The 19,891-nt window shown below is 44.0% G+C and overlaps 1 protein-coding gene across 3 annotated transcripts in view; it reads left to right on the plus strand.

Annotated features, from left to right (window-relative positions):
• The window catches only part of plekhh3 (pleckstrin homology, MyTH4 and FERM domain containing H3), a 43,486-nt gene that overhangs the window by 18,581 nt on the left and 5,014 nt on the right, over positions 1-19,891 (plus strand). Inside the window, exons 2-11 of one of the 3 annotated variants that reach the window (XM_026916627.3) lie at positions 619-674; positions 9,650-9,729; positions 11,507-11,689; positions 12,624-12,781; positions 14,992-15,115; positions 15,290-15,620; positions 16,528-16,735; positions 16,977-17,113; positions 17,956-18,076; positions 19,417-19,845. In XM_026916627.3, the coding sequence (XP_026772428.1) occupies positions 619-674; positions 9,650-9,729; positions 11,507-11,689; positions 12,624-12,781; positions 14,992-15,115; positions 15,290-15,620; positions 16,528-16,735; positions 16,977-17,113; positions 17,956-18,076; positions 19,417-19,845 (1,827 nt within the window). The remainder of the gene's footprint in view (positions 1-618; positions 675-9,649; positions 9,730-11,506; positions 11,690-12,623; positions 12,782-14,991; positions 15,116-15,289; positions 15,621-16,527; positions 16,736-16,976; positions 17,114-17,955; positions 18,077-19,416; positions 19,846-19,891) is intronic. The other 2 variants (XM_026916628.3, XM_053239153.1) reach the window with 2 other exon arrangements.

Consider the following 19,891-nt stretch of genomic DNA (forward strand, 5'->3'; position numbering starts at 1 on the left):
TCTGATTAACCCACCGCAGTTTGTTTCGAGGAATTTGATCAGTAGATTATTTATAAACTGAAACCAAGAGTTAGAACAAGGAGACACAAATTTCAGGAATTTTAGACTAGAAGAATGGTTCTGGACAAGGAAAATATTCTGGTCTCAACCCAGAGAATGACTCACGACTGTAAACCGTTTCTGAGAAGTTTGACCTTGAGATGTTCTCTGGACCGAAAACCACTGTTTATTTTAAGGATTTAGACAATGAGACGCTATCTAATCTGATCTGATGAGGAATTTGATCAGAAGTTATTTCTAAACTGAAACCAATTTCGAGGATCAAGTTTCTGGACTGAAAACTAGTTTCAGGAGTTAGACCAGAAGAACGGTTCTGGACTTTTTTTTAATACAGTTAGACTAAGAAAATATTCTGGACTGAACCTGGGTTCAGGTTTATAAATCACAACGTAGTCTTATGGACTCAACGCCATTGTTTATTTAGAGGATTTAGCTGAACACAGTCTGGTTTGGTGTTTGTTTTAAGCGGTTAGATCTAGATTGATGACAATTTCTGACGAATTGGTGTGAAAGATTGAACTCCAGGAGACTCAAATCTGTTTCTTTCCTGCTCTACAGGGCCAACTGGAAGTGACTCTTTCTCAGCCGTCTCGATCAGCCAATGGCACGCCCAGGTGAGTTCACCTCATTTATTGTTCCATTGAGAACACAGCTAAAACTTTATGGTGCACACTCACTCAGCCAGCTCGAGAGTGTATGAGAACCTGTACATTCCGTTAATGGGATCACGATGTGAAGGTTTTATAACTAAACACGGGCCAGAATCGTTTTGTCACGTGATTTCTTTGGACACTGAAAGTGAGAGGTGTAGAATTTCCCTTGTCTTCTGCGGGACTCACTTTCAACCTCAAAAAAAAATCTCCTACTTCCTTTTTGAGTGACAGATAAGACCACCACATGACGTATAAGACTGTATGACACGCAAACAAACACACACACACACACACACACACACACACATACACACACACACACGTTTTTACAAGAGGACATAAAGCTGTCTCTCCATATCCTGCTTATTTTCACTCAGACGTAATGTGTGTTGTGTAGATTCAGTCAGTGACTCATTCTGAACTCACATTTTAAGAGAGTAAGTACATATTAACATACGCACATGTACATACATGTACACACACACACACACACACACACACACACACCTTTTCATACATGACAGGAGCTGTAGATTACGTAAATGAGGATTTAAATCAGTCATATCACAGATCCAGTAGGTGTTGCCAAGGTGTGTGTGTGTGTGTGTGTGTGTGTGTGTGTGTGTGTAAAAAAAGTGTGAAGCCAGACAGGATATCCAGCACGTAGACACAGATAGTGGATGGTGAGTCAGGGTGTTTAACGGCAAGCAGAGGTGAGTGGATCAGTTACACACCTAAAACACACACACACACTCACACACACACATGCATACACGCGTCCTTTTGCTCTCTGCTCCGTGGCTTCTCTGCGGAATGCTCTGGAACGGCTCTTAAGTAAACAGCGGTATTTTTAGCACGAGTCAAACAGAGCCTTTCTTAATCACTGTCTCCCTGTATTCCCACCATCCCCGAGCGAGAGAAAGACAGACAGGAAAAGACAGACACGAGGGACAGAGAGAGACAGGCATTTTTTAAAAAGGCATCCATAGATAATGGAAATTGAGATTACAAATTTACAAACCAGTACCAGCAGTAAAACGTTTCACTTCATAAAACTGCTGAGTAATGTGTCTCTGCAGGACAGAAGGGGACTTTTCATGGTCACGTATGCATACTTTATGTGATTCTCTCCCAGAAAAAAGGAACACAGAAGTGTCTTAGCCACAGCTAATTAGCTAATCTATCAATCTGTCGCTATTTTACATTAGTAATAACCTTGTCATTGCCATTTATAATCTCGTTTATGGGAGAATTAAAGATATTTTTATATGAAGACCAATCAGTTCTATCATAATCCTTTAAATAAAAGAATATTCATTATGCCAACTTCTGAATCCACCACAGCTGGCACTCATTAAATGATTCCAAAATTAGAAAAATAACCAGTTTAAAGCATTGTGTTTATCGAATCCAGACTTTATTTTCTTTTTTTGGTCCAAATGTCTAGAACACATTGCTGTGCTTTTGGTCAGTTTACCGGCTTGTTGTTGTTTCGGCTGCTCCCGTTAGGGGTCGCCACTGCGGATCATTGGTCCGCATTTTTGATTTGGCACAGTTTTCACATCGGATGCCCTTCCTGACTCAATCCTCCATAATTTTTTATCCTGGCTTGGCACCAGAGCTGGGAGCGTGCTGGTTCCCTGGCTGGGAATCGAACCTGGCCCTGGCCTAACCACTAGTCCTCCAGGGACCCAGCTTACCAGCTTCCATCTACGAAAAAATATAAACACACGTCATGATTCACTTCTTGTAGGTGAGTCGATTCAGAATCACTTTCTCACTAGATATCATCATATCACTCAGCGCTACAGCACAGAGTGTAACATCAGGGTGTAGAACCTACATAGTGCACTTCATTCCCAATAAAACACCATCTGAGACTTGAGACAAGGAAAGTGCGATTTGCTGGAAAGGGTTAACTACTGATATCTATCTGTTTTAGGACAAAAGCTTTGTTATATACAAGAAAAGAAAAATGAATACATAATTATACAAGAATACGTAAATAATTTGTGTATAAATTGAACTCTCCAGGTATGTGCAGGTCTGTGTTTAGGCTGTTGTTTTAAAAAGTGCAGATTTGTTGTGGAAAACAGCTGGAATACGGTGATGTTCGCAGTTTAGCTAGAATTTGGGAAAGCAGAGGGAGAGGTTATGTGTAAAAATCGCAGCTGGGGCTCATATTGACCCACGGCTGCATGATGGTGGAGGAGGAGGAGGAGGAGGAGGTGTGGTAGTAGCAAGGTGGGGGAGGTGAACGAAGCCCGAGCCCACTCTCCCTGCCTGCAGCCGCCCACTCGTTTCCCAGAGTCCTCGGCTGCGCTGCGTCGCCCGCGAGGGGCCTGCGAGGCGACTTCCTGTCAGAGAGCGAGGGCAAAGCAGGAAGCAATTTGTCACGCGGGATCAAACGGCAGGAATAATGCGCACAGGGAATGTGGATCGCTCCGAACTGAAACACATCACCCTTAAAAGGACACGGCTGAGAAGGACAGAAACGGACACTTGCAGCAAGACATAAAGAAAACAGATGAGTGACAGACATCTAAACATCATGTGCAGCTTTCAAAAATGTGAGGAGGGCAAGAACACATGCTCGCCACCTTTGTTTCTGGAAGTGAAAGCAAATGGAAAATCCTCCACAGTCCATATGGTTCCCAAACACCTTTCACACGTTTCCCTTCCTCCCCCATACATCTCTCCCTCTCTCTCTCTCTCTCTCTCTCTCTCTCTCTCCGCCTTTCTCCACCATCCAGCTAGAAATCTGAGCGATATTAATGCTGCCAGAGCTGTAAAGTTGTGGTTTGTGCGTCTTCTCTCTTTGGAGTGGAGCACACGCTAAGCAGAACCATATGTGTGCCCCATATGAACAGGAAACTGCTGGAAATAAAGAAAGAAGGGAGGAGGAGCAGGGTGGAAGAGGAGAGAGCGAGTCTAGGTTTTGTGTACCCACTATAAACTCTCTGTGTCTCTGTTTAATCAGTAACTAGCACACTTTACTGACCCAGTTTTTCATTTCACACACACACACACACACACACACACACACACACACACACTAGCTAAATAATGCTTAACTTCAGAAACAGCAAGACGTCCTATTTAAGCCTCTAACTCACATTGAATACAAAATGGCTTCCCAATCACCTAATCATGTAGATCCTCCATAGTGCGCTATACGACCATTACACCACAGCACTGTTGAATTCTTAATTCTGATTGGTCAGAAGGTATTGTTTCATTTTCTATAATAGCAACTCTGACAGCATATCTCGCTGTAAATCGATCGCTCGTTCTAATACGTTATAATGTATATGTTGCTGTTTGACAAAGTCAGCGCTGATATGGTAAAGTTTTCGGTGAGGAGGTGTTTCTTTACGGAAGGAGTCTCCAGTGTCAGAGCGTTTTCCACCACAGGAAAGTGTTCACAACCAAGAACGTTGCTGATTGCTCAGTAACGTGACATCTTAACGTCTAAAGAAAAAACGACACTGGTGAGGGAACAACTGCTTATAGCTGCTTTAACGCAAGTGATAACAGGAACTAACCTGTTCCACAGACGTTCCATAATATTAAATGCAACTATAAATGGGTAAAAAATATGACGTGTCATTTTTTTAATTATTAAAAAGTAATAACTGGCAAATTGCTGTGGTATAGGATCTAAAAAACACTTGTGATGTCATTGCAAAAAAATTCAACTTTAAAGTGGAAGCAGTAACTTTGCACCATTCTGTCGTTGATTATTTTCCTACAGCAGCATGCAGTTTTTATAAAACTGTTCCATAATTATACAGAAATACAAAAGAAAATATACCATAAATTGCATGGATTTAAAAAAATGTTTAGGATGCTATGTTTTGATTGATTCAGATTTCAAAGTGAACATTATTAACATTCATTAATAACTTTTTCTCTTTCCGCTCTCCCGTCATTCATTCTGATCGAGCTCTAAACACATTTCTGCTTTTAAGAAAGTCAGACAGCTCGCTCACTTTGAGGTCGCCTAACTGGCAAAGTGAGACGTCATGTCACACCCACAATGTCAATTTGCATGCGCACGCACCCAAACACACATGCACTCTCACACACCTGTGCAAACACACGCACCGATTAAACACACCGACCGATCGCCGCTATTGTTGGAGAAAAATGCATGTGTGTGAAGGTTCTCTACAAGCCCCTACGTTCCTCTGCCTCTGCACGAGCAAGCTGATAAGACACAGGTGCTCGTCGTTAGGCCAGTGGGGTGAGTTAATACCCGTGACCCGAGAGAACGACCCCATTAAAGGGTCGAAGGTCACGGGGCAATGCCTGAGACCTCTGCAGGTAGTACCCTAACCTCACACAGCTGTGTGTGTGTGTGTGTGCATTAAAGGAGGCAGCTGCACGTGTGATATACTGGGGTTATCAATCACCATGAATGTAAAGACAGCAAGCATCTGTTTACACATCTGTGTGTACGTTCTTCATTTGAGCTGAGGGTTTTCCACACACTTTGGCATCAGCAGTGTTCGAGAACACGTGTGAAATACAGGTAGGAGTGTAATGAAAATGAAAGAGGCGGATTATTTACAGTATCATATTTTTTACACAAAGTTCTTTTGGAGGAGAAACTAAAGGCAGACCCACTAAGCACACAGGTTTATTGTTCTGTTGCTTTGAGCGGAAGGGTTAGCGCCTTTCCGTTTATCAGGTTCAGAAATCATGAATGCAGCTGCAGCTCTGTCTTTGTGTGTATAATAGTTTTTGCACCACCTCATTCTTAGTATGTCATTATTGGGACCTCGGGATATAACACGTTGCTCAACACTAACAGTTTAATTGTTGAGCTGTTGATAGATATCAGATTTTAGCCCTCACATCTAAATTCACGACCATCCGTCACTGTTTAAAATTAGACCTGGCTATGCAGCACTCAATTTAATCACTAACTATAGTGTTGGGTAACGTGTTCGATTTTTTCGGAGCCGTATCTTATTCATTGACCAGCAGTGTGTTGGCAAAAGCGCAGGCTTTACTGAAGCGTCTGAAGGCCACCACGTCCGCACGTCATGCTTGGCCTTTAAAAAACAACAGAACAAACACACATTCAGGCCTGGCCCTGATTTTATCAGGCTTCAAAGGTGTGGATATTTTTATATTAAATGAATGCATGTACATATATATATATGTGTGTGTGTGTGTGTGTGTGTGTGCATTCTGTGTGAACTCACAATAGCTGATTGTATTTGCGTGTTATCAGTCAGTCACCCATTCAAACTGAAGGCCAGCGCTGTTTAGACGGACAAGCAGGAAAAGGTCAGAGGTCATTGTGTGCGCTGATAATTAGTTACAGTACGGAAGGAATAAAACACTCCGTGTCATGCTGTGAAAGAAAAATAATCAACTGAGTTACTCTTACCACCCAGATGTCGATTATTTCCCAGTAAATAACAGCCCGTTTTATTCCTCTTACACCACAGCAGTTTGGCAACTGCAATTTTTAATGTATTAAAGAACAACATACTTTTTATCCATTTATAGTAACATTTAATGTAAACAAGTTAGTTCCTGTTATTACTTACGTTATAGCAGCTGTAAACTCTCATTCCCTCACCAGTCTCTCTTTTTTTCTCTCGCATGACGTTAATAAGACGAAAAACGCAGCTTGTCGTGCTAGAAAGAAACCGTAAAGCGTAAACTCCAGTGTTCCAAAGCACTGACATTGGAGACTCCTTCCAGGAAAGTTAAACAAACATCTCCATACAGAAATCCTCAGCATATTAACACTTATATGTTTTTCTTTGTTCAATAACAACATGTTTTTTATTATTATACTGAGAATATGTACAGCCTCCAATAAACATCTCCCAGTGAATGAGCTGTTGCTATAGAAACCATACCGTATTAGAACAAGAGCAATGTAAATGTCTCATTAATGTAAATGAATGTGATCTGAATTACAGCTGGAACTACTGTCACAGCTGTATTTATGGAAAATTAACCCACACCTTCCAGCCAATCAGCACTGTGGTATAAATTGCGAAAACCGAAACCAGTGATATTGTTAGCGGTGTCGCTACCCTTCAGTACGAAGCAGAAAGCATCTCTCTTCTAAACTGACTTATTCTTGTCAAATACGAAGCCCAGACTTTTTTTAGTCACAGTTATGGGACAGTGAGATAGAGTATAGACTAGACTGTTGTGTCTCTGTGGTCTAGACAGCGGTTAAAATCGGCCGAGCTCAGAGCTTTATCAGCTCTAAAGCTGCTCTGCATTCTGTGTGTCATCAACTCTCCTCTTTTACACTCCCTCCATCTCTCGTCCTTTATTCTGCTCCATAAACCTTGCGTGTTGCGGCACGTATTCGTTGTGTCTCTAAAAGAAAACGGTTACCTCACGTGGAGCGGTCACAGAGTCTTAGACATGTGTTAATTCTACATTTTCATGTTATGGTAATATCGTGATTTATAATACTTGCTAGCTAGCGAGAACAGCATCATTTGTTTGCCTTCATTTCTCCGTTCTGGGAAAGCTAATTTTCAAGTCTAGCTATGTGTTTTAATGCTGCAACAATTTCAGTCCTAATTGTCCTACTGCTCTCATTTAGTTGACTTGCTAGCTAGCTAGCAATGCGGATTACGGATTGTCACAAACTCCAGACATTTTCATATGAAGCCAAATGTCCTGACTTTGTCCTAACTTGTTAGTTAGCTAGCGAGAGGAACCTGAGCAGTAGATAATAATGCCATCTGGGTGTTCCAGCATCAGGCTAGCAAAAAGTTGTTACTATGTAGACGTTTCATACATGTGGTTATTAATTATTGAATGATTAACTTCCTGAATGTTCAAATGCAGCTTAAACAGCGTTAGCTATCACAGCGAGGAGATAGCTAGATACCTACCTAACTCACACTAGGGAGCTTTTCAGCTAACTTAAATAGCGGCAAATGATCATCTGAAGCATGCACAGTAATAATATTGAGGTGGACACAGTATTTTACCTCTTTTAAGTGATCAGAGGTTTCAGGAGCGAAAAAAAGGAAAAGATAAAAGGAAAAACAGACGTTTATGGCAACATTATGACAGAAAAAAATTATAGCTTTCGTACATAATATAACTTATCAGATTTCCGTAAGAGTCAGTTTAGGCGCTAAGTTAGAGAGAAAGAGCCTTTAAAGATAGCATTGTGTGTGTGTGTGTGTGTTCATGCAGCAGGGATATTGTCATTCTAGAGATGTAGGGCAAGTTCTTGTCAAGGCCAGATTGTGAGGGCGCTCTGCTCCAGCCCAAAACCGGTTCTGACCGCTTCTGACTGGCTGAAATTGTGTCGTCTGTTCCTTCCTCCATCCTCTTCCTCGCTCACTTCTCTCTCTCTCTCTCTGTCTCTCTCTGTCTCTCTCTCTCTCTCTCTCTCTCTCTCTCTCTCTCCTGTCTCTCTCTCTCTCTCTCTCTGTGCTGAGTGATATCTCTAGGCCATCGACTCGGTCAGCACACGAGCTAAAATTAGCAAATGATGCAAATCCACTGGGATCTGCCAGTGTGTCCCTGATACAGAACATCTCCACCCACGCACACACACACACACACAATTAAATCCTCATAAACGCAGCTGGAAATAAGTGTTCAGAGCAGAGATAGACGTGTCTGTGCACAGACGTCTAGTCACGCGCTTAGGCTCTGGCTTATTAATAAAGTGACGATTTCAGAGAGCTCAGGTTTGCAGTCTAGACTTCATAGTTTCCAAAGTGTGTGTGTGTGTGTGTGTGTGTGTACTGTAAACTGATCTGTATTGATCAACTCCTCTGCCGCCTTTCTGAAAGGTCAGGTCTGTAACTCTGATCAACGATCCCATAATCCTCAGCGAAAGAAGTGGGCGTTCACTGGAGCCCGTTTGATTGACACAACAAGCAGCCAATCAGAGCGAGAGATTAGCACTTGCTCATGGTAACGAGATAATTGGAGCCGCACAGGAAGTGACAGTGTGCTGATATTTTAATATATTCTATATTTCCATCACGCTTTACAGAAAAGATGCCTTTAATATTTTTATACTATATTATGATTGGGTTTTATTTGTGACAATTGAATCTTCAGCTGTTGGTAATGTCAATAAAAGTAATGGCACCCTATTCCCTATATCCCACAAACTACAAAGTGCATTCTCTAGGCTGCATCGTTTGGACACTCACCTACTGCAGTGCATTGTGGGATTTCAGGAGTGCACTAAATGTTTAACACTATGCTTTTAGATGTAATTTAAAAAAAAGGAGGGGGGAGGGGGGGGGTCCCTATACAGTGAATGATTTCAGACATACTGTCTCTGTCTCTCCCCGTCTCACTGACGCTCTTTCTCTGTCTGTCTCTTTGACTCTGTTTTTCTCTTATTCTGGCTCTCTGTCCCCTTCTTTGTCTGTCTCTCTGACTTTGTCTCTTTCTCTCTGTCTGACTCTCTGTCTCTTTCTCTCTGACTTTCTCTGTCTGTCTCTCTGACTCTGTCTCTTTCTCTCTGCCTCTCTGACTTTCTGTCCCTTTGACTCTGTCACTTTCTCTGTCTGTCTCTCTGACTCTCTGACTCTCTGTCTCTCCGTCTCCCCTTGTATGTGACTGTCTCTATCCGAGTCTCCTTGGCGTCTCTTAGTCATGCTTATTTTCAGTCTTTTGCCCAGCAGCTAGACTTGTAAACCAAAGTGTGTGTGTTGGGGTAGATTTTAGCAGCCCCATGCTGTGAGACTCATGGTCCTTTCTGTGTGTGTGTGTGTGTGTTTGATGAGTTGTCTGAATATCAGTGGAGGGATTGCAGACTGTGCTAGAGCAGATTTTAGCACGCAGTGTGTGTGTGTGTGTGTGTGTGTGTGTGTGTGTGTGTGTGTGTGTAGGAGTACATACCGGGTTACACTAGCCCTGCTGCTCACTCAGTCTCTCTCTGTGTCTCTGTGTGTGTGTGTGTGTGTCAGCCTGTCAGGTATGTCAGAGGACAAACTGATAAACGAGGGGAAAGTGAAGATGGAGGACGACCCAGAGGTCCTCGTTAAGGGTAAGTCCTGCGTTCATCTGTCTTCAGACACTGTGTATAAGTGAGCGTGTGTGTGTGTTTTCTAAGTATGTGTGATAGCTGATGACCACCTGCACGACGTCTCAACATCAATCTAATCAACATTAAGACGTGTGTAAGAGGTGTGTGGCTTTGTTTCTTCTCTCTGGGTGTGTTTTAGGGCTGAGCCATATTTAAAAATAACTATAAACTATCGTGATAAACTGATTACATCACACCACCAGGGTCGTCATAGTAACCTGTTCATTGTTCATCCATCGTCTGCGTATTTTTTGTATTCACCGCCATCTTGTCATATTTTAGTAAATATGAAAAAGAGTTGGATTTTACAATGATTTCATTCTACATTCTGTAATAACTAAATGCAAATATATACGTAAATAACCTTCATAATAAAGTATCTTACGTCTTGTCTTAATTTCTTTAGTGTAGGAATTTATTCAAGCTGTCTACGATAAATTATCCGTACCATAATTTTGTTAGTTGTCAAGTTGACAAAGGTTAGTTTATTTGTAGGATACATTAATATAGCTATTTGTTAGCCTGTTTCACAAGTTGTTAAAAATTATGTATCGATTATGTTTCAGACATCACCGATATCACCAGGCCCTAGTGTGTTTAGCGTATCATACTTTCCTGAACCCTCTATAGCTGTGGAATGCTAATTTTTTAAATTTTCACATTAGCTTAATTGTTTGTAGGTTTACAGTTGGATTGTTACTACAGTATTTCCAGTAGTTTACTGACCCACATAGTAAATTAGTGCTACCATCACCTTAGCGCTGACGTAACGCAAAAAAATTCCTCAGCTACATTGGATTGTAGCAAAAGGGAAACGAAATGCGGCACCACTAACTGCACAAAAACTAAACAAGACTATAACAATAAGTGCTAACATTATAGAAAATAAAACTGCCAGGTACTATATATATATATATATATATATATATATATAAGTATTATATAATCTGATGGAATTTAGGGGACAAGCTATCAGGAGATTTGTGTGTGTGTGTGTGTGTGTGTGTGTGTGTATATTCCGAACCTCTGTGTGATGTCAGAGTGTGTGAATGTGCACTATTTGCTTCCACTGCACTCCTGCCAGCATGTACTGTGTAATAATAAATGCGTGTGAATGCTTAGGCAAGCTGCTAAACATGACCGTCTGCCACCAGTCTGTCTGCCCCCTCACACACACACACACACACACACACACACACACACACAAAAATACACATACAGAAATACACATGTGTTTATCCAATCACATACACATATACAGTGAGCATTCGGACTGTAAAGCAGTAGCAGTGACCAGGGTGCATTTTTCCATTCCAGTGTTTTGGTTGTCTTACACACATACACAAACACATACACACACACGCACACACACACACATACACCCATGCACACGCACGCACACACATACAGTGAGGCAAAAGCAGCAGGTGGTTTCCATCTGGAAGCGGCAGTGGAGAACTGTGACGTTGTTCACGCGTCACCGTTTCTCCACGAAGCTTTCCAAAGAGCTGCCTTTTCCCACACAACCCTAACACAAACACAAACACACACACACACACACACACAAGCTAGAAGACCAGAGTAAGAACTTCTGTAGTCCCTCTGCAACCCTCCACAAACAAGCACTCATCTCTTTCTGCGGGATTCTCACGTGTGTATATTTTCTCATGGTGCCATGGTTCATAAATCTAACCAGATGTGTGTGTGTGTGTGTGTGTGTGTGTGTGTGGATTTGTAGGCTGGCTGCTGCGTGAGGTGCAGGCCGGTTGGATCCGATACAGGAGGTTCTGGTTCACTCTGACCGCAGACTCTCTGGAGTGTTACAGCGGCCCTGAGAAAGACGCTCGCACTGTGGGCATGCTCGTCCTCACCTCACTCTGCTCCGTCCTCTGGCCGGACAAACACACCTACAAACAGACAGGTAACACACACACACACACACACACACACACAGTCTGTCTGCCCTAGAAAGCGCTGTCTGCCCTCTTCCTCATACATGAGCTCACAGAGGCCCCTGGTTGGCTAATATCACTGTGATTGACAGGGGAGGGCGTATACCATCCCTCCCACCCATTTACACAGAGCGTGCAGCAAAGAATCTTACAAGCAAACTGTCCAAGCTGTCCATGACGGGTTGGATTCTCAAATCTGATTGGTCATTAGATACGAATTACAAGCTGGAAGCTGAAGTGTTTTAAACGAAAGTGAGCAGAACAGAGCAACATTTTTGTAATCATTACATAACGTACATAGTGATGGCTGATGCAAAAACTGGAAGAGTCACAACACTTTGCTAGAAGGGAAATCAGTGTGACTTATGGTTTTGGGGAAAACATCAGCACTGGGTTTTACTGGGCTTTGGAGGACAGGGGAAGCAATGAGGCGTGCACCAGAGCTCAGAGTTCAGCAGTGAAGCGATGGCATGCAGAGAGGAACAGAGGCCCTTTGGTGAGTAAGCGGCACTCATTCGCTCCGTTCATGCGGCAAGACACAGGGGCTGAGTCACAGAAACCAGGGATTGTCTGGAGCGACAGAAATGAAAGCGAAATAAAGATGGAGAGATGAGAGGAATTATTGTCTGGAGAGAGGGGGGACTGTGTCCAAGCTGACTTAGTCACATTGAATTGTGTGTGTGCGTGTGCGTGTGTGAGTGTGAGTGGGAAAGATTAAGAATGAGGGTATGTGTGTAGTTATGGTCTATATGGTCCAGTATTCTGTTGCTACACACTATCCTACTCATCCACCATGCCATACGTTCTTCTTAGACTGTGTGGGGACTTTCCTAGATAGGAAATCATTCTGAATTTGTAACCTATGTTGTGTGTGTGTGTGTGTGTGTGTGTGTGTGTGTGTAGGTTACTGGAGTTTGACTGTGTTTGGGCGGAAACACTGCTACAAGCTCTTCACGAAACACTTTAACGAGGCGGTGCACTGGGCATGTGCAGTACAGAAGGTCATCGACAGCAAAGCACCAGTGGAGACGCCGACTCAGCTCCTCATCCGTGACATAGAGGTGAACACGCACACACACACACACACACACGCAGAGTTTGTCTGACTTTGGACATGAAACTAACTTAATGTCAAGTTGTTGTCATGGCAACAATGTAACACCATCCAGGTTTTTTACAGAACAGTTTAAGAAAAGGGCTTTACTTCCTTGTTCTTTAGTGTTACCTGCAAAGCCACGCCCCCCAAACATACACACACTACCTAAGTTATAACAATTCAATGCTCGAGCAAGACACGGAGCTTTATGATATGACTGACAGGTGAGTAAAGATGCCTCTTTGGTGCCGAGGTAACACCATGATTTGTTGTTATGGCAACAGAGTGACATCATTCTAACTGTTGGTTCCAGAACAATTGTCTGGTTGAGAAAATGCAAAACGGTTTAAGAGAACAGATTTACTTCCTTGTTCTTCTTGGTTCCCTCCAAAGCCACGCCCCAAAACGTGCATATGCATGACCTAGTCTAGAACACCTGAATGCTAGAGCAAGAGGGAGAGCTTTCTGAGTGAACAGGTAACACGAATGAGACGCTTCTCTGACGCCCAGGTAATACAGTGAGTGGTTGTCATGGCAACAAAGTGACACCATGCCAGTTCCTGGTTCCAGACCAGCAGCGTTTTTGGCGCTGGAACCAAACCAACTCAGAATATGCGGAACAGTTTAAGAAAAGGATTACTTCCTTATGCTTTTCAGTGATCCCTCCAGAGCCACACCCACAAAACATACACCCACACACACACACACACACACACACACACACACACACACACACACTACTCAGTCTTACAATACCTAAAGCAAGAGGCGGAGCATTCTATGTGGAACGGTTTAAGAAAGTTTTGGTGGAATGTTGATTGGTCATTGGTTTTTCCTGCATTTATAGAACACCACCGACACCAAAATGGAAAAAGCAGATACATGTAAACACACACTGTGCATCTTTTCATGCTCATGTGTCTCCCCGAGCCATGATATCAGCAGTGTGTTATTAATACGAAGAGCCGTGCTGCTGTGAATCGCCTGCATCTGTAAATAACCGTCTGTGTGATGTAATGCAGCTCTGCATTAATAGCTCTGTATTAATAGCTTCCTGGTTGCTAGTCGGGAATCCCACTCAGGCTGGTCAGCGTGGTGGTCTCCCTCTGCTCAGACGCTCCACTCTGGCATCACAGATACTTACACGTGGCTTACACAAAGACTGAAAGGCAACGTAACAGTGGATTCAGACACTGGACTGACAGAAAAGTGTTGAGATAACACTCTCTTACAGATAAACAGCTATAGATCAGGGGGCCCCAAGTGGCTGAGTGCGGGCTGCAAAGTGAAAAAATACTGTAGCGTAGACAACCAACGCATGAAAACATCACTCTCGCTTTCTAAACATCCGCTGCGTTCGACTTACCTCAGAAGTGGGAAGCTCGGAATTGCGTCATTTTCAACCTCAGTGGGGGAAAAAACGTGGACGCTTCTATCATTCATCTTTTGTTAGCAACTCTCTAGCCAGCTAACTGGAGAGTGATGTCAGGTTAGTTGCTTATGCTGATGTTTGTAAGCAAGGACTTGTATGGAGCAGGAACTGACGCATTTTCACTGAGCTTGAGCGTCAGAGTGGAGAGACAGATTGATAGATAGCAAGAAAGCGACGGAGAAGAGGAACAAACAAGAGCTATAGAAGTGATGAAGGAAGGAAAAGTGACTCTGAAATCTGCGATCTGAGGTTTCGGTGTCAAATTATATATTACCGCCGTTACCCCGACCATGTGGTGCCGTGCTATTCCCATAGTATACTAGCATTGTGGTTTGGGACGCAGCCCAACCCTGAGGTCATTCACCCTGTCCCTGCAAACTCATCCAAGCACAATCCAACCTCCCTCCCACCCCCAAACACACCCCCCACACACACACACACACATTTATGTATACACAAATCTGGCCGTGGGTCAGTGGGTTCGTGTGTGAGTTCAGTACGAGCGTGCTCCCCATGCCCGGGGTCCTGTAAGTGTGTGTGTGTGTGTGTGCTTATTCGTTCTTCGTACTTTATTTTCCTGCAGATCAGTGAGAGGAAGTGGACTGTACTGATCTCACAGCCAGCAGACTGGGAAGTGTTTGCACTATTGGCACAAACTGCTATTTTAGGGGGAAAAAGCGTATAAATATAAATCTCTCTCTCTCTCTCTCTCTCTCTCTCTCTCTCTCTCTCTGTTTCTGTAGGAGAACAAATTTAACCCCGAGGTGGTGGAGCACATCTACCAACACAACCCCATCCTGACGTACACACAGAGTCCTCTCTACGCTCCTCTACTTCCTTTCCCCTACGGCAGCCTGGACCACTTACGTGAGTAACACACACACACACACACACACACACACACACACACACACACACTGCATACTTAACCCAGGAATTAATAGGATGTAAAATATTCAGAAATGTCATTACAAAAGCTTAAAGTGCATGTGTGTGTGTGTGTGTGTGTGTGTGTGTGTGTGTGTGTGTGTGTGTGCGCAGATCTAAGTGGTAAAGGTTACGTGTCTGTGCGAGAGGAAGCCGTCAGACTCTTTAACTGCGTGCAGCAGCTGGAGTTGGAGCGAGAGCCCATCCCTCTGATCCAGGGCGTCCTGCAAACCTGCCTCGACCTCCGACCCCTGAGGGACGAGCTCTACTGCCAGCTCATCAAACAGACCAGCATCGCACACACTCGCTCACACACGCACACACACACGGACACGCAGACGCAGGGCAGTACCCGGCTGCGCTACTGGCAGCTGCTGACCTGCGCAAGCTGCACCTTTCTGCCCAGCAGCCCTGTGCTCCGATACCTGCGCTTCCACCTGAAAAGGTGACCACGCACACGCACACACACACACACACAGGTGTAACGTATCTGTAACGTATCGAAAGTGGGCGTGGCATTTACTGGAATTTTTACCCAAAATCATTAGCCTTGGGAAATTTATATTTCCCAGTTGCCAAGCAACACATTTCTCACGACACTGACCACTTCAACAGCGCGTCATGTTTTCACCTTCCCACAGTAATGATACCCTTCTAAGTATACACACTTTACAGACACATGTCAGCACATCATACACACACACACACACTCATACACACATACCGAAAGCGTGTAAACAAACATAAACCGCACCCAGGCTTGTGGCTGAGTGTGCGGAAACAGCTGCTCGCCCAAGTTGACTCTTGTGGAAAATTCTCTTTCCTGTCCGCTCTTTCCCCACATAAACACACACACACACACACACAGACACACACAGACACGGGAGAAGGACATGAGGAGGACAGGGCTGTGAGACTGACCGGCGTTTCTCATCCCACGCCTCATCGAGAGACTGAGTGCAGGCCAGAGGAAAGAGAACGCGGGAACAGATAAATAGATAAATAAACGAGTGCGCAATGAGGAAAGCTCCGAGAACACAGCACTTTGATTAGGCACTCTCGTACACTCTGTCACACTATATAACCTTTAAAGGTGCAGTTTGTAACACTTGAAAGTGTTTCTAGAGCTGTATTATCATTTATTTGCAATCGTACGTTAGAAAAAATGATAATTTCCATAAAACGTAATGCAATCACTTTGGCTTCTGGATTTTAGACTTCGGTTTACATTCTTCAGTCTCATAAATTAGCTCCGCCCCCAGCTTCATGCTGATAAATGAGATCTTTTCAGTCTGCCTTGTTTTGTAGCTGCTTCGTATTAGTAATAACTCTTTAACTGCTCATTGTGGCAGGGTGCAGAGTGTGTGTGTGGACTCGGAGGTGGAGAGCTACGCCTCTTTCATCGCCCAGGCTCTGGAGAAAACACGCTGCCGTGAGTGTGTTCCGTCCTGGGAGGAGATCCAGGGCCTGATGACGCGACAGGAGATGGTGTGTACCGTCCACTACCCCGGGCCAGGCTGCTGCAGGATTCCCATCAGCTCACACACTACTGCTAACGAGGTACACACACACACACACACACACGCATGCACGCACGCACGCATGCCCCTACACCCGCACACACTCACTCATACTAGAATATATGGTTCCTCCAAAGTTCCAGACCCTTTTTAGGAACTAAAGAGTACTGGAACACTTTTTTATATTTATAAGGATATTTAATATTTATAGTAATAATTATTATAGCCTTATAGTGACTCTCTCTCTCTCTCTCTCTCTCTCTCTCTCTCTCTCTCTCTAGGTGGTGAGGAAGGTGGCGGAGCGTCTCGGCCTGCAGCACAGCCGCAACACCTTCGCTCTCTTCGAGCAGAAAGACTCCTGGGAAAGGGCGATCGGGGGCGGCACCATCATCGCCGATGTCATCACCAGGTTTGAAAAGTAAATACCTAAAGATTTAGCTATTAGCTGAGAATTCCTCGATACCCAGAATGCCTTAGTCAAGGTCAAGCATCATCAGCTCATTCCTCAGCCTTCGTCTCATAAAACAAACACAGCAGCATGAGTGTAGCCAAATGTACTTATTTCACTTTACCTTTATCAGATTTGTTTTGAAATCTCCACTTTTCCCAGCCCAGTCATATCCCGAGGGAAATCCGTGGAGATCCGATTTCAGTCGAAACATAATATCTGATATTTAGATCAGTTTTATTGATTATTTCACAAGGGCCAAGAAGAGTGCTGTCTCAGCCACTTTGGCACGGGCAAGTCCAGTGTGTGCGTGTGTGTGTGTGTGTGTGTGTGTGTGTGTGTGTGTGTGTGTGTGTGTGTGGGCGTGCGTGCATGTGGTTTAGTTTGTCGCTGAGACTGTCAGTGTGAGAGCGATGTCACTGGATTTGACTGATGTGGAAAGCAAACTGAGCAAGATAAGGAAGCCAGCTGGAATAAAAGGCATCTGTTTGATTCTCGGAAGAGTGTGTGTGTGTGTGTGTGTTTTGCAAGGCTTGTTGTACCAGCCGTTCCTAGAATTAGAAGTTCAGGGACATGATACACGCTCTCACATGCTCTCAGACAGCACACACGCACAAACACGAAAGTGCACACACAGCGCAAAAAAGGCCCGTGTGCGTGCGTGTGTTATATGCAGTGTGTTGTTTAGGAATGATTGGCGTGTTTATTGCAGGCTTCTTCACAGGAATCTCAGCACATTTCTTTGAACGTGCAGGATGGTGCATTCATCATGCAGATTATCGTGTCTGTCTCTCTGTGTGTCTCACTCTCAGTCTGTCAGCGAAGGAGTCAGACCCGGAGTGTCAGTGGAGGCTGTGCTTTAAACTCTACTGCCTTCTGGACACAGACAGCATCAGCACAGACAGCATCGAGTACCTGTTCCTGTACGAGCAGGTGAGAGACGGAGACAGAGCAGCGCGCACACACACACACACACACACACACACACACACACACCCACACACAATGCAGCAGAGAGTTACAAAAAGCCACGCCCCTGACTCACACACAGATTAACCTATTCAAGCACAACTTAATTTTTTTTTTTTTTTTTTTTTTAAGTAATAAATCTGAAGGAAATAACATTGTGTACAATGCATCCACTTGTTTTTTTGGGGTTTTTTTTTCAAACAAAAAATACATATAAGCAACAGCTTTGGTATCTAAAACAATATTATGAAAAGCACTCAGATTTCTCCTTTGCTTGTTTTTCCATCATATGAGAGCTAAAATTATTCAACAATCTCGAACGACCCAGATATGAAGCCGCAGTTCTTGGTTAGATTAAAGATTAGCGTTAGTGCCTGATGTTCTGCTAATATGGATCACCATGTGCTGGTTTAAAAAGGGACCACATAGGAGGAAAAAATCTGCAGGAATTTCCAGCTGCTTTAATCACCCACAATTTATTTCAGCAAATGAGAACAGAATAATGTTCCAGAGTACACATCTTAACCGAATATAGTGTGGAATAGCTGGAACGTTCTGCAGTGGGGCTTTCATTTTTCTCTTGAGCTCTAGACTTTGCGTGGTGAAACAAGTAGAAGCTTAAATTAAAAAAAAACAAGTCAATAATGACAATAATTCATTTTTTTTTTTACAAATTACTATGAAAAAGTGAATGAATTTCCTATTTCAGTGTGCAGAGAGATGGCACCCATCCGATACCTAGGATCTGATATCGGGTTGATACCAACAAATAACTGATCACATATCGGAGAAAAAAGAACAAATTAGAGCCGAGCCTGTAGCAGTTAGAAAAGATTAGAACTGAAGATTATTATTTACATCTAAATTGTCGTGATTGTGATCTTTTTGTTCGATTTAATTTTTTTATACTTTGTTATATTTGCGATGTAAGTGATTTTCGTGTGTTAAGTGAATAAACGACGCTGTGGTTTTGTGCAAGTCGTGGGGGGTAGGGGGGATCGACAGTAATACATGACACTGCGTCCTTGTGTCCTCTGTCTCTGCTCCTGTTTGCTGTCCTCTCTCACCTCACTAGACACGCAGGACTCTTTATCACTGTAATACGACACACTGAAACACAGAGCGCTCCATCAACACAACTCACTGAACTCTTTCTCTCTTTCTTTCTCTTTCTCACGCTCTTCCACTCACGCCGTCTCTGTTCTTCAGTGGAATTTAAGGTGCTTTATTGGTATTACAGTGTGTGAATACGAAAGAATAATAAAGTACGTCTGTGTGTGTGTGTGTGTGTGTGTGCGCGTCAGTGCCATGAGATGGTGGTGCGAGGTCAGCTGCCCGTGTGTGAGGAGGACCTGCTGTCTCTGGCCGCTCTCAGGCTTCAGGCTCTGCTTGGTGATTACGGATCGTTGGCTCCGTACCCGACGCTCGAGCAGCTGTACCCGGCGCGGGCGCTGGAGAACCGGGCCCTGCTTCCTCCTGCCGAGGCTCCCGGGTGTCCTCCGTTCCCTGCCGGTCTCCTAGGGGCGCTGTGGGGTCAGAAGCGGCGTGACGGACAGGAGCAGAGACAGCGGGCCAGGTTGCGAGACGAGGCCACTGCTCTGTCGACCAGCATCATGGAGCGGTGGAAGTCTCTGTCCGGGTACAGCCGCGCAGACAGCATGGCCGCCTACCTCACCATCGCACGCCAGTGGCCAGGCTTCGGGTGTACGCTCTATGAAGTGGACTTCTATATGGTGAGACGCGCAGTTGTGAAGAAATAATCGTGAATTGAAAATGGGG

This window comes from Pangasianodon hypophthalmus, chromosome 13 (assembly GCF_027358585.1).
Source record: "Pangasianodon hypophthalmus isolate fPanHyp1 chromosome 13, fPanHyp1.pri, whole genome shotgun sequence".
Classification (NCBI taxonomy): domain Eukaryota; kingdom Metazoa; phylum Chordata; class Actinopteri; order Siluriformes; family Pangasiidae; genus Pangasianodon; species Pangasianodon hypophthalmus.